We start from the raw sequence: 13,106 nt of genomic DNA, 5'->3' as shown, positions 1-13,106 counted from the left end.
GGATCCGAAAAAAAATCCCCAAAAAATCTCCAAAAAATCCGAAAAATCGAAAATTTTCCAAAAAAGTAACAGGAGCGCATACCAGATAGGAGGTTACTTTTTTGTCGATCGGATCCGAAAAAAAATCCCCAAAAAATCTCCAAAAAATCCGAAAAATCGAAAATTTTCCAAAAAAGTAACAGGAGCGCATACCAGCTTGGAGGTCACTTTTTTGTCGATCGGATCCGAAAAAAAATCCCCAAAAAATCTCCAAAAAATCCGAAAAATCGAAAATTTTCCAAAAAAGTAACAGGAGCGCATACCAGATAGGAGGTTACTTTTTTGTCGATCGGATCCGAAAAAAAATCCCCAAAAAATCTCCAAAAAATCCGAAAAATCGAAAATTTTCCAAAAAAGTAACAGGAGCGCATACCAGCTTGGAGGTCACTTTTTTGTCGATCGGATCCGAAAAAAAATCCCCAAAAAATCTCCAAAAAATCCGAAAAATCGAAAATTTTCCAAAAAAGTAACAGGAGCGCATACCAGATAGGAGGTTACTTTTTTGTCGATCGGATCCGAAAAAAAATCTCCAAAAAATTTCCAAAAATCCGAAAAAACCGAAAATTTTCCAAAAAAGTAACAGGAGCGCATACCAGATAGGAGGTCACTTTTTTGTCGATCGGATCCGAAAAAAAATCCCCAAAAAATCTCCAAAAAATCCGAAAAATCGAAAATTTTCCAAAAAAGTAACAGGAGCGCATACCAGCTTGGAGGTCACTTTTTTGTCGATCGGATCCGAAAAAAAATCCCCAAAAAATCTCCAAAAAATCCGAAAAATCGAAAATTTTCCAAAAAAGTAACAGGAGCGCATACCAGATAGGAGGTCACTTTTTTGTCGATCGGATCCGAAAAAAAATCCCCAAAAAATCTCCAAAAAATCCGAAAAATCGAAAATTTTCCAAAAAAGTAACAGGAGCGCATACCAGCTTGGAGGTCACTTTTTTGTCGATCGGATCCGAAAAAAAAATCCCCAAAAATTCTCAAAAAATCCGAAAAATCGAAAATTTTCCAAAAAAGTAACAGGAGCGCATACCAGATAGGAGGTTACTTTTTTGTCGATCGGATCCGAAAAAAAATCCCCAAAAAATCTCCAAAAAATCCGAAAAATCGAAAATTTTCCAAAAAAGTAACAGGAGCGCATACCAGCTTGGAGGTCACTTTTTTGTCGATCGGATCCGAAAAAAAATCCCCAAAAAATCTCCAAAAAATCCGAAAAATCGAAAATTTTCCAAAAAAGTAACAGGAGCGCATACCAGATAGGAGGTTACTTTTTTGTCGATCGGATCCGAAAAAAAATCCCCAAAAAATCTCCAAAAAATCCGAAAAATCGAAAATTTTCCAAAAAAGTAACAGGAGCGCATACCAGCTTGGAGGTCACTTTTTTGTCGATCGGATCCGAAAAAAAATCCCCAAAAAATCTCCAAAAAATCCGAAAAATCGAAAATTTTCCAAAAAAGTAACAGGAGCGCATACCAGATAGGAGGTTACTTTTTTGTCGATCGGATCCGAAAAAAAATCCCCAAAAAATCTCCAAAAAATCCGAAAAATCGAAAATTTTCCAAAAAAGTAACAGGAGCGCATACCAGCTTGGAGGTCACTTTTTTGTCGATCGGATCCGAAAAAAAATCCCCAAAAAATCTCCAAAAAATCCGAAAAATCGAAAATTTTCCAAAAAAGTAACAGGAGCGCATACCAGATAGGAGGTTACTTTTTTGTCGATCGGATCCGAAAAAAAATCCCCAAAAAATCTCCAAAAAATCCGAAAAATCGAAAATTTTCCAAAAAAGTAACAGGAGCGCATACCAGATAGGAGGTCACTTTTTTGTCGATCGGATCCGAAAAAAAATCCCCAAAAAATCTCCAAAAAATCCGAAAAATCGAAAATTTTCCAAAAAAGTAACAGGAGCGCATACCAGCTTGGAGGTCACTTTTTTGTCGATCGGATCCGAAAAAAAATCCCCAAAAATTCTCAAAAAATCCGAAAAATCGAAAATTTTCCAAAAAAGTAACAGGAGCGCATACCAGATAGGAGGTTACTTTTTTGTCGATCGGATCCGAAAAAAAATCCCCAAAAAATCTCCAAAAAATCCGAAAAATCGAAAATTTTCCAAAAAAGTAACAGGAGCGCATACCAGCTTGGAGGTCACTTTTTTGTCGATCGGATCCGAAAAAAAAATCCCCAAAAAATCTCCAAAAAATCCGAAAAATCGAAAATTTTCCAAAAAAGTAACAGGAGCGCATACCAGATAGGAGGTTACTTTTTTGTCGATCGGATCCGAAAAAAAATCCCCAAAAAATCTCCAAAAAATCCGAAAAATCGAAAATTTTCCAAAAAAGTAACAGGAGCGCATACCAGCTTGGAGGTCACTTTTTTGTCGATCGGATCCGAAAAAAAATCCCCAAAAAATCTCCAAAAAATCCGAAAAATCGAAAATTTTCCAAAAAAGTAACAGGAGCGCATACCAGATAGGAGGTTACTTTTTTGTCGATCGGATCCGAAAAAAAATCCCCAAAAAATCTCCAAAAAATCCGAAAAATCGAAAATTTTCCAAAAAAGTAACAGGAGCGCATACCAGCTTGGAGGTCACTTTTTTGTCGATCGGATCCGAAAAAAAATCCCCAAAAAATCTCCAAAAAATCCGAAAAATCGAAAATTTTCCAAAAAAGTAACAGGAGCGCATACCAGATAGGAGGTTACTTTTTTGTCGATCGGATCCGAAAAAAAATCTCCAAAAAATTTCCAAAAATCCGAAAAACCGAAAATTTTCCAAAAAAGTAACAGGAGCGCATACCAGATAGGAGGTTACTTTTTTGTCGATCGGATCCGAAAAAAAATCCCCAAAAAATCTCCAAAAAATCCGAAAAATCGAAAATTTTCCAAAAAAGTAACAGGAGCGCATACCAGATAGGAGGTTACTTTTTTGTCGATCGGATCCGAAAAAAAATCCCCAAAAAATCTCCAAAAAATCCGAAAAATCGAAAATTTTCCAAAAAAGTAACAGGAGCGCATACCAGCTTGGAGGTCACTTTTTTGTCGATCGGATCCGAAAAAAAAATCTCCAAAAAATCCGAAAAATCGAAAATTTTCCAAAAAAGTAACAGGAGCGCATACCAGCGAGGAGGTCACATTTTTGTCGATCGGATCCGAAAAAAAAATCTCCAAAAAATCTCCAAAAAATCCGAAAAATCGAAAATTTTCCAAAAAAGTAACAGGAGCGCATACCAGCGAGGAGGTCACATTTTTGCCGATCGGATCCGAAAAAAAAATCTCCAAAAAATTTCCAAAAATCCGAAAAACCGAAAATTTTCCAAAAAAGTAACAGGAGCGCATACCAGCGAAGAGGTCACATTTTTGTCAATCGGATCCGAAAAAAAAATCTCCAAAAAATTTCCAAAAATCCGAAAAACCGAAAATTTTTCAAAAAAGTAACAGGAGCGCATACCAGCTAGGAGGTCACATTTTTGTCGATCGGATCCGAAAAAAAATCTCCAAAAAATTTTCAAAAAATCCGAAAAACCGAAATTTTTCCAAAAAAGTAACAGGAGCGCATACCAGCTAGGAGGTGACATTTTTGTCGATCGTACCCAAGTTTTCAAACCTGAATAAAAGTTCGGAAAAGGCGGAAAAAGTCACCTAATATTAGTTTTCTTTCGATTCTTTCTTTCGTAACGTTCGTTTCTTTCGTAAAACCAAACCAACTACACGGCCGTTATACTTTGAGTACAGTTTATTGACAGATAGATTTGAATTTCGTCGACTAAAATAAAATTAAAAATTATCACCAGATCGTTCGATAGAATGTTTTCCGTGCTCCGCCATTCCCGTTCCCTAACTGGTTCTCGCTGGCCCTATCTCTTTCCCTATGCTGCTGCGCTACAACTAGATAGGTATGTGTTACCGTACGTGAGAACGCTCGCGTAAAGCTCCTTTTAACTGTGGCTGGCGACGCCGCCAAGGAATTGCGGATCCTCCGTTCGTTCCTGTTGAGCTTGATCCGTATTCGCGCTTCACCCTAACACAACGTTTGCATATACGATAAGCTCGCTCCTCGCTGTTTGTACACATTTCTTGTGTGTGTGTGTTTTAGCTTACATCTCTTCTTACACTGTACGTGTTCTTATGTGTAAAATTGAATAATTTAACTCCAACGGATTGGCTTATGATAACGGTTGCAGCATCGGCATGGTACACCGACCTCCGGTGGCAGCGTTTTTTCTTTTGCATATGCATTCACGTAAAAACAAACGCTCAACATTTGGGGGGTTTGTGGATACAACATTTACTATCTTTTTACGCACACGAAACATAAGTACAGCGCTATGAAGCTTTTACCGAACAGCGGGGAGAGAACTCCATTTGGACGCCTCACCCGCCAGGTGGCGCTCATATCGCGCCACCTACAAACCGCCAATTGCAATCAATCACGTTTTGTAAATATCACAATTCGTTTATTATCTTACATTACCTATCTATGCCTACGCTTGCGCCTTTATTCATGCGCGTGTGTGTAAGTATTTTTGGTTATATATAGAACGACTAAACGACTAACTAATGACTTTACATGTTAACGACTTTTCGGCTCAAGCGTAATTTCCAGTCACTGGTATTTTCAAACGTGCTGACGGCTAGTCAAATTCACGATCCGAACGGGGAAATCCAGCGTAATTGCATTAAAATCATTTTATTTTTTTGAAATTGATTCACATCGAAAGAATGATTGATTCCCCATCGTTTAGTATGAAATACCGGGATTTACATCCAGAACTTTTTCTAAAAATAACATTCCCCGTTCAATTTTACTTTATCTGTAACCTGGCCTTCTTCTTCTTCTATTTTGCGAAATGAGATGTAGCCTTCTATATTTGAATACTCCAGAGTCACTTCTAATATATTCAAAGGTTGACCACTTCTTTATAGAAAATTTAACAATAGTTTACCAACGTGAGATGAAGTAAAAAATGGTGTAACATAATGACGTTTATTACGTCAACCTCAGCGTGCCGTATTATTGTTTTGGTTGTTCATTTTGTTTTTAAATGTTGGGTCTAAGCTCGTATAATTCTATTTTCTTGTAATAGAAGAAGGTTTTGACAGAAATAACAGCTAAAATGCATTAAAATATACTGAGATATTGGTATTCTAAATCTTAACTTGTATTTTGTAAGAGACACAAAGTCTTAATAATACTTTTTTCATTTTTCAGCGATTGAGCGAATGTGTTAGCCATAGCCCAACCAAACATTTCTATTACTGATTACTTTAAATATCTCTCAACAAGGGCGGTTTAAAGTAAGTTCGAATTATTCAGTTGTAACAATGAACATTATCTGTTTTAATACTTATTCCATTAGCTGTTTATTGTGTAATTCTCTATAATGTAAGGAATCTACCTTTACTAAATGACCAACATTTCAATATTTTTTGAATGTGTGTTTGAACTCACGCTAATTAAAAACGTAATAGAATATATTCCACCTAGCTAGAGTGAAATAGACAGACAAATTATTCAAAAAACGTAATTCATTATTCAATATACTTTAAGGAGTATATGCTGTACAATGACAACGTTAGCAATTTTTAAACCACATTGCCTAAAAAATCCTATCGCTTACGAAACAATACAACAAATGCTAAAGGCCAATGGACTCCAAGTAATAGCAAGAAAACGTATAATGCTCTCCAGGAACGAAGCTGAGCAGTTCTACCAAGAACATCGTAGCAAATTCTTTTTTCGTCGCTTAGTGTCGCTTATGACTAGGTACAGTTAATAAATTCACATGTTTCCAGATACCCTATGCATTTTCAACTATTGCTTTATGTTTGCAGTGGCCCTTCTGAAGTCGTCTTACTTTCTGGAGATAACGCAATCCAACGATGGAGAAGCTTGATGGGACCAACCAAAGTTTTGAAATCTGTATACACCCATCCGGACTGCATTCGTAGCAATTTTGGTATATCAGATACTAGAAACGCCACTCATGGATCAGGTAATCCTAAGCTTCGCGTAAAGCCTAGTTCGAAATATCTTGATCTTGAAATAAACAATTGTTGGTTACCATTTCAGATTCAGAGCAATCAGTTGCTTTAGAGAGAAAATTTTTCTTTGGAGAAGCCGTTCTGTAATTATTGCAGTTTTCTATCGCCGTCTGTGAAACGTAATCATAAAATAGTTAAACATGCATTGCATATGCTGAAAATAATGCGGAGGCTGGTTATAAACCATGAATAAATAATTCATCTATCCTAAATATTTTATCTTTGATATTTACCCAAGGCGAATAAGCGCGAGTATATAGCGCAGCATGTTTGCATGTTGCTTGTTAAATAAATGGATTTGGAAAATTTTTGTTGGAGCGATTGTGCGATGAATCAATAGTTGATTGTAATATGTATGCATAAATTTTCTAGATACCGCCTGTACCGCTGTACCGCCTATGAAGGCGGAAAGGTGGGCAATTTAAAAAAGCTCGCACAAAATGTTGTCGTAAAATTGATAACATTTATAGGATGAGGAAAGATGGATTTGGAAAGTTCTATTAAGTGAAAAACATCGCGTTCACTCGACGAGCACAGGACGATCTGCATCAAACATTTTCAAGGTAAATGGTTAGGTAAGATAATGATAAAGTGAAGGAAAGAAACTCATCTCATTCAAATTCTCATTAACGTGAGAAAACAGCTGATCATCTAAAAATTTTCCCGAACGCCAGAAAATTGGAAAAAAAAAGTGTATCAGCGAAGCGTGAGCCTCAACATGTGCTCGCATTGATCCCAGCCATTCAACCCGCTTACTCATGCCTCAGGAAATATGTACCGGCTATACATGCTCTGCACAAACAAAAAATCATAACAAATTGATGTACAATCGATTGACAAATTCATCCTTTTGGGATGCTTCGATTCACAAGTCACATCATGCATCGCCAGTCTCTAAGATTTTGTTTTCTGTTATGAAAGAAACGACATATATTAAGAAATTCGTTAGGGGTTTCCTGGCGCATTTATTTGCATTTTTCAACTACCAGTGAGTAGACGCCCTATCGGCTTTTTGACAACTAAAATGACAAATGACAAACAAAAATGACTGGTTTGCTTTTCACAAGTGCGATTTGCTGCTTTTCTGTGCGGAATTATTGTAACAGCTAAATATCGTTCAGTAACGTAATTTTTTATCTCTACAAGTCGCAAATACATTGATAGAGCGTTTTACGTCAATATTAGAGAAAATGTCCAGCAATAACGAGCAGGTTAAAGAATTCGCACAGATTACCGGTGTATCGGAAGAACGAGCCGAGTTTTTTCTAGATGCGGCCAATGGTGAACTGCAAGTGAGTAAAATTTTGATATTGAAAAGCTCACGATCTAATAACACAGTTGCAATTTGATTTTTGGTTGTTTTGTTCTCTCCTATTTTAGGTAGCTTTGAGCAATTTCTATGAAGCTGCGAATGACGATGCTGATGTATCGGATGAAGAAAATCCGCCAGCCGATCCTTCACCAATTCAATTTGCACGCACCGACTCTAAAGCAAAGAAAGCATCCAAACCACATGCAAAGTATGCAACGTCGGGTTGATCACCGTGATTTCATACTATAAATATGTTTGATGATATTTTTTTTTATTTTTCAGCATAGCAACGATTCATTCATTGAACTCATCTTCGTCGGAAGATGAAGATGAGCAGGGCCAAGCCTTTTACGCCGGTGGTTCTGAAAGATCAGGCCAGCAAGTTTTGGGTCCTCCGCGAAAAAACCCAATCAAAGATTATGTGTCGGAGATTTTCCGTTCCGCTCAAGATGGTAGCTTGGAAACATTTGATCCTTCCGACGACAGCAGTGGTCCCGGATCCTCGTTTTATACTGGAGCGGGATACCGCCTTGGACAGACTGAAGATGATCATCAGGAAGTGACACCGCGTGGGTCTCGGTCGGCATCCGGCTCACAGGCCTCTGAAGTTGTGACATTGACACTATGGCGCCAGGGATTTGTCATCAATGATGGTGAGCTGCGTTTGTACGAAGATCCGGCGAATCGTGATTTTTTCGAATCCATCAAAAGAGGAGAAATTCCGGAAGAACTGCGCTCAAAGGGTCAAACTATGTTTCGTGTGGAGCTGAAGGACAATCGTCGTGAGGAGTACGTGAAGCGTAATAAGCCGTATCAGGCATTTGGAGGATCTGGACAAACTCTCGGCAGTCCTGTTCCACCCATGGCAACTACTAGCAGCAGTAGCAATACTACCAGTAGCGGTAGTAGTAACAATGAACAGAATGAAAAACGCGCCTCAGAAGAACTCACCCTGGACAGCAGCCAACCGACGACGATGCTTCAAATTCGCCTGACTGATGGAAGCCGTCTTTCGGCGCGATTCAACCAAACGCATACTGTTGATCATGTACGACGGTATATCGTCAGTGCTAGACCCCAGTATGTATCGCAGAACTTTGCGCTTATGACGACGTTCCCGAGCAAAGAGCTAACCGATGGAGCTCAAACCTTAAAAGATGCTGGACTACTAAATGCGGCCATCATGCAACGGCTTAACTGATCACCTACGTTAGCATGAGATGTTGAAACCATGGCAAAACATTTAAAATAGCAGTGGGTAACGCTTTGCAAAACCTTCTGTAGACTTTACTATTAGTGTATCCTATTTTGCTGGAAAAGAACTACAAGTTTACAGATTCGATGTTAAAAATCAAACATTTTTTCTATATTCATTCACAAATACAAACCAGGTTGTTGCAGCTATGCAAACTTAACACACACAAAAATAATTTCTCCGCAACGCAGTATAATAACGAATGTTTGAGAAGCAATTGTGATAAAATTTGAAATCGTTGCCGCTTCTTGAAATATACTTAAACCATAAGGATGGAAACATTCGTGGAATTCAGTTACGTTCTTTGCGGTGGTTTCAAGAGACAAATTCCGTTTAATTCAAAACAACATCCAGTTTTTAAATAAAATTTGATTCTATTAGTGATACGGGAATCCACGTATTTTGTTTCGTCAGATGCAGCGTTCATCCATCAGCTGCCCTGTGCAGTGTAGAAACCCATTTAGGATCAATAGCTGTATTCAAAATCTAGTTGTTCTATTTTTTTTTATTTAGAGCGAAAGAGGAATATCAATCCATGTTTTGACTAGCAGCTGTACATTGGGACGTAAGAAATTTTCTTTGTTTTGTAATTCTTTTTCTCTATGGCCTGGTTTATAAGTTATTTAAAATCTCACAATAAATAAAGCAACAATCGCCTTAACTTGGCCACCCGCCTCGGTCTTTCTCTCAAGCATGTTGATGAAAATTAAAAGGACACGCATACACAATTTAAGCATGCATTGAGGTCCTAATGCAGAGCAAATAAAATAACCATCGACTAATCGTGTTCATTTCCGTAAATTACTCTCTGTTAGTCATTTTTAAAATGCCGTTGGCATTAAGCCCATCGCTTCCAAAAACTGGCCCATCGGCGACTGTTTAACGCCAACAATTTCAACGGCGTTAGTGATTTTATTCTTGATGTTCCTCAACCGCATGGATGCGTGCACAAACGTCACTGAAAATATGTAAAAGAAAACACAAAAAGTTAGCATTGCTTAACGCATAGCGACGCTATACTTGAAAAAATGTCTTCTTACGTGAAAATGGAAGTAGTATCGCGAACGCCACAATCAACACAGAATCGAACAAATAAAGCACCAGATAGCTGCCTGCAATGGTGCCAGCTAGAACTGCCCACTTGTTCGGTTGCTGATTCGGATCTGCCCCGACAGAACGTCGCGCATCCTGGGCGAAGAATCGAACAAACACATAAACAAGCGCCACGATGATCGTCAGGCCCAGCAGGACCTTCATTGGGTGAATCAACCCAACCAGTAGAAAAATGGCAGCACTCGCCAGAAAGTAGTTGGTTTGGTAGTAAAGGAGATTATTCACAACCCTATTACCCCACTTTTCCCAATCCTGGAAATTGGGTAGCTGAAAGCGAGCCGATTCCAGCAGAAAGTCACTTAGCGAACGAAGCGGCGCCAGGTGTAGATTGTCTAGCGATCCTGATCCTTGCGTGGTCGTCATATTGGCCTGGTACGGGCTGGTAAGATTTTTTCACTTTCCAATAGCGCTGCACAACTAAAACAAACAATCTTCGCAGTCCAGCAAAGGGCGAACGAAAAATAATTTATCGGATGAGTTAGTGCAACAAACCGCTGCTTGCAACCACACCAGCAGAGCGGTGTGGCTAAAAATATCACCAATCACTAACGGACGGCAATGACGAAGCACTTACCTATCAAAGAATTCTTATGTTTTATTGTGCACCGTGTAAACACCGAGAGAAAATCTACTTGCAACGCGGTAGCGTTCGACACGACATTCGGATGAGTTGGTCAAATGAAAATGATTTTGACAGCGCCCGCGCTATGATATCATTCTTGAATAATACTAGCTACACTATGTTCTCATAGATTAGGCGCAGTACAGTGAAAGAACAATAATTTAGATATCTTTTTGCGCGATGCAGCTGCAGTATGCATTATACCTATACAACGAAAGATTATTTTGCAACGTTTAATGTTAATCAGTATTTAATAAATATTTTATTTTAAATTGGGCTACGTTAACCGGTTGTACAGTCTGTTATTCAAACAACTGTACTTGTCGGTTGCTACGAATGTCAAACCCAAAAATAGATATTCTGTGCAGAGAAAAACCAAAACAAAAATATCTTTCCAAGGAAATCTCACTCTAACTTGTTTGCGGCTCATAATTACGGATTTTATTCTTGTTAGGTCAATGAACTTCAATGGGTGCGTTTTGGAACAACTTGGAGCTAGTCTAAACCGCGTGGCTAGCCGGTAAAACACGTTACAAGCTGCCGCACAACGCTGTAGTTAGTGACGGCTTCCTGGTAACGAGGTGCATAATCCGGAATCTTCGTGGTAGGCAGCAAGCTGCTACGCATTCACATCTTCTACATTTTACTGCAATGCGTAAATACCAACAGCTGGCGTTGGTGCTGCTATCGATAACATGTGTTGTGATACTACTGGTGTATAAAAGTGAAAATAACCGGCTGAAGTATGTACTGGAGGTGGTCAACATATTTGGTCGCAACGATGCCGCCAGCTTGATCCGCATTGACAACAGCAGCCGGTTGCATAGTTCTCCGTACGATTTCGATAGTCCCCTTCCGGCCTGGCAGCGGCTCAGTGAAGGGTTCTACGTGTATTCATCATTCTGGCAAAAAAACGAACTCTCCGCAGGCGGTACGGCTATCAGCATTGCTGTGGGACTCGAGCACGTTATAGTGAACTACAAATGCCAAATACAGCACGGCTCGGGCGACGTCGCCACTGGGAAGCTACACTTCACTCGCTTGGAGCATCCGACCGGTTCGGTGAAGGCTCCCAACGGAGAAGTCTTTGTGGTCTACAAACTTCTATGCAAAGTGACCAGAGATTTCGGCCAACCGACAGAGGTCATATTCACGGATACGGCACAGTCTGTCAAACGATATGCTCCACTACGGGTGCTAGAGAGCCGATCGGTGCAACAAAAAATGACAATGACGGCCTGCGTTGATATGAGCGATTATTTGGAATTAGAGGAGGAATTTCGAATGCCCTCAGCTGTTTTGCAGTATTTCCTGCACCATCAAATAGTGGGTGTGGAAGATTTCATCGTGTACAATAGCAACGCTCTTAATGGAGCAACCACGTCGTTGCTGTACAGTCATGGCATTAAGATCAATCTGTTACCGTACAACTTTCCCTTTAATATGGCGGATAAAAAACAAAACCGTCTGCTCATCGAGATGGATTGTCTGATGCGCAACTACAACGCGGCCAAACTTACGTTCATCGGTACCATCAATGAGTATCTGTATCCCAGTTCGCGACTTCGCGTGAACAACAAATTCCTCAAGTATGCGTGGAAAGTATCCAGCGACGTGTCCCGTTTCACCATTGCTAGCCGGTCGGTGTGTATCGACAAGCGAAAGAAAATTTTCTCCGACAATTTGCTATACGATGTGGATGCTCAGTTGGCCTCCCCAACCACGCATCCGTTCCACGTGTATAAACCACAGGACTATAATCGCACAGCAGGGACCCCAGATTTTGTAAAGACTTTGGATGTAGATCGAAGCATGATTTTCGTGCATCGGTACGGTGGCAAATGTAGCAGCAAAACGAACCTGCATGACTGGAGCATCAGTCTCCAGCCAGATTTTATGCAATACGTTACTGATGTTGGTAGAGAGCTAAATAAACTTATCTTTCGATAAGAACATTTCCTAGTGCAATAGCACACTTGCATCCGCCAACATTGTTCTGGATTTTTAGGAGAGGACTAAGAATGCAGAACGAAAACTGTTGTCAGGCGGCGGTGATATCTGTACCTTTCTCTCGATGCCGCAAGCAGTCGTTATAGGAGGGCGTACAAGTTAATGTTAAGTAAATTCGCTCCAAAACATATGCGAGTATAGAAAAGAAACACACTCACAGAAACTACGGCATTTATGCAAGTGTGCCAGTTGATTGGCTTGGAGCCATAAGTTAATTTTTCAAAAAAACAACTTCTCGTTTCAATTGACGATGTGACCATTTATTATATTATCATAAGCATCATAGTCCTAAACAAACAAAAACAGTTATGAGAAGGAATTAGTCACCGTAAATCGCATTTTATCATCACTTTTAGTGTAATTCATCTGATCGTTCATTTGTTTTTTTTCATGCATCGTAGGCATATTATAAGTAAACCATGAAACATCAGTCATGGACCTCCAGTAAATGATAGAAGTTGCTACGCGAAAACTAGTGTATAAGTAAATCATAGGATTACAACATAGTGCATGACGAATCCGTGATCAAGATACAGTTTTTTCAATACTGCAGAACAATAATTATTCAATCAAAATCTTCTTCTATTCCTATCTCTCTTTCTCTTTATCGAAAGTAAACAAAATAGCACATATTTGATCTAATCGTATAAGTATAAAACAGCATCCAAACAATATAAATTTTATTCGAATTTTCAAATTAAAGTTTCACGGATACCTA

At 39.1% G+C, this 13,106-nt stretch overlaps 4 protein-coding genes across 4 annotated transcripts; 3 read left to right on the top strand and 1 right to left on the bottom strand.

The window, feature by feature from the left end:
* The first annotated feature begins 5,598 nt into the window (after positions 1-5,598).
* LOC128726176 (nucleoside diphosphate kinase 6) lies at positions 5,599-6,357 on the top strand. The gene is made up of 3 exons (XM_053819968.1): positions 5,599-5,798; positions 5,867-6,027; positions 6,105-6,357. Exons 1-3 carry the CDS (start codon positions 5,599-5,601, stop codon positions 6,161-6,163), a joined length of 420 nt encoding a protein of 139 aa, XP_053675943.1. The 3' UTR covers positions 6,164-6,357.
* A 909-nt stretch (positions 6,358-7,266) lies between these two features.
* LOC128727529 (NSFL1 cofactor p47) lies at positions 7,267-8,809 on the top strand. The gene is made up of 3 exons (XM_053821449.1): positions 7,267-7,368; positions 7,457-7,596; positions 7,671-8,809. The coding sequence occupies exons 1-3, from the start codon at positions 7,267-7,269 to the stop codon at positions 8,587-8,589; spliced, it is 1,161 nt and encodes a 386-aa protein (XP_053677424.1). The 3' UTR covers positions 8,590-8,809.
* A 319-nt stretch (positions 8,810-9,128) lies between these two features.
* LOC128727530 (PRA1 family protein 3) lies at positions 9,129-10,430 on the bottom strand. The gene is made up of 3 exons (XM_053821450.1): positions 10,331-10,430; positions 9,684-10,187; positions 9,129-9,601 (listed from the first exon to the last, which is right to left on the bottom strand). The coding sequence occupies exons 2-3, from the start codon at positions 10,117-10,119 to the stop codon at positions 9,465-9,467; spliced, it is 573 nt and encodes a 190-aa protein (XP_053677425.1). The 5' UTR covers positions 10,120-10,187; positions 10,331-10,430; the 3' UTR covers positions 9,129-9,464.
* Positions 10,431-11,029: 599 nt separating this feature from the next.
* Positions 11,030-12,328, top strand: LOC128726732 (uncharacterized). Its single transcript, XM_053820557.1, has one exon. It carries the CDS (start codon positions 11,030-11,032, stop codon positions 12,326-12,328), a length of 1,299 nt encoding a protein of 432 aa, XP_053676532.1.
* Positions 12,329-13,106: the final 778 nt, after the last annotated feature.

This window comes from Anopheles nili, chromosome 3 (genome assembly GCF_943737925.1).
Source record: "Anopheles nili chromosome 3, idAnoNiliSN_F5_01, whole genome shotgun sequence".
NCBI classification, from domain to species: domain Eukaryota; kingdom Metazoa; phylum Arthropoda; class Insecta; order Diptera; family Culicidae; genus Anopheles; species Anopheles nili.
Note: the sequence above shows the minus strand (reverse complement) of the source record. Positions and strands in the feature narration are given on the sequence as shown.

Excerpts from the sequence above, each read along its gene's own strand:
- LOC128726176 (XM_053819968.1), top strand. The coding sequence starts at position 5,599 with ATGACAACGTTAGCAATTTTTAAACCACATTGCCTAAAAAATCCTATC. Across the intron at positions 5,799-5,866 it reads TTAGTGTCGCTTATGACTAG|TGGCCCTTCTGAAGTCGTCT; the intron begins GTACAGTTAATA and ends TTATGTTTGCAG. Across the intron at positions 6,028-6,104 it reads AAACGCCACTCATGGATCAG|ATTCAGAGCAATCAGTTGCT; the intron begins GTAATCCTAAGC and ends TTACCATTTCAG.
- LOC128726732 (XM_053820557.1), top strand. The coding sequence starts at position 11,030 with ATGCGTAAATACCAACAGCTGGCGTTGGTGCTGCTATCGATAACATGT.
- LOC128727529 (XM_053821449.1), top strand. The coding sequence starts at position 7,267 with ATGTCCAGCAATAACGAGCAGGTTAAAGAATTCGCACAGATTACCGGT. Across the intron at positions 7,369-7,456 it reads CGGCCAATGGTGAACTGCAA|GTAGCTTTGAGCAATTTCTA; the intron begins GTGAGTAAAATT and ends CTCCTATTTTAG. Across the intron at positions 7,597-7,670 it reads GCATCCAAACCACATGCAAA|CATAGCAACGATTCATTCAT; the intron begins GTATGCAACGTC and ends TTTATTTTTCAG.
- LOC128727530 (XM_053821450.1), bottom strand. The coding sequence starts at position 10,119 with ATGACGACCACGCAAGGATCAGGATCGCTAGACAATCTACACCTGGCG. Across the intron at positions 9,602-9,683 it reads GATACTACTTCCATTTTCAC|TGACGTTTGTGCACGCATCC; the intron begins GTAAGAAGACAT and ends ACATATTTTCAG.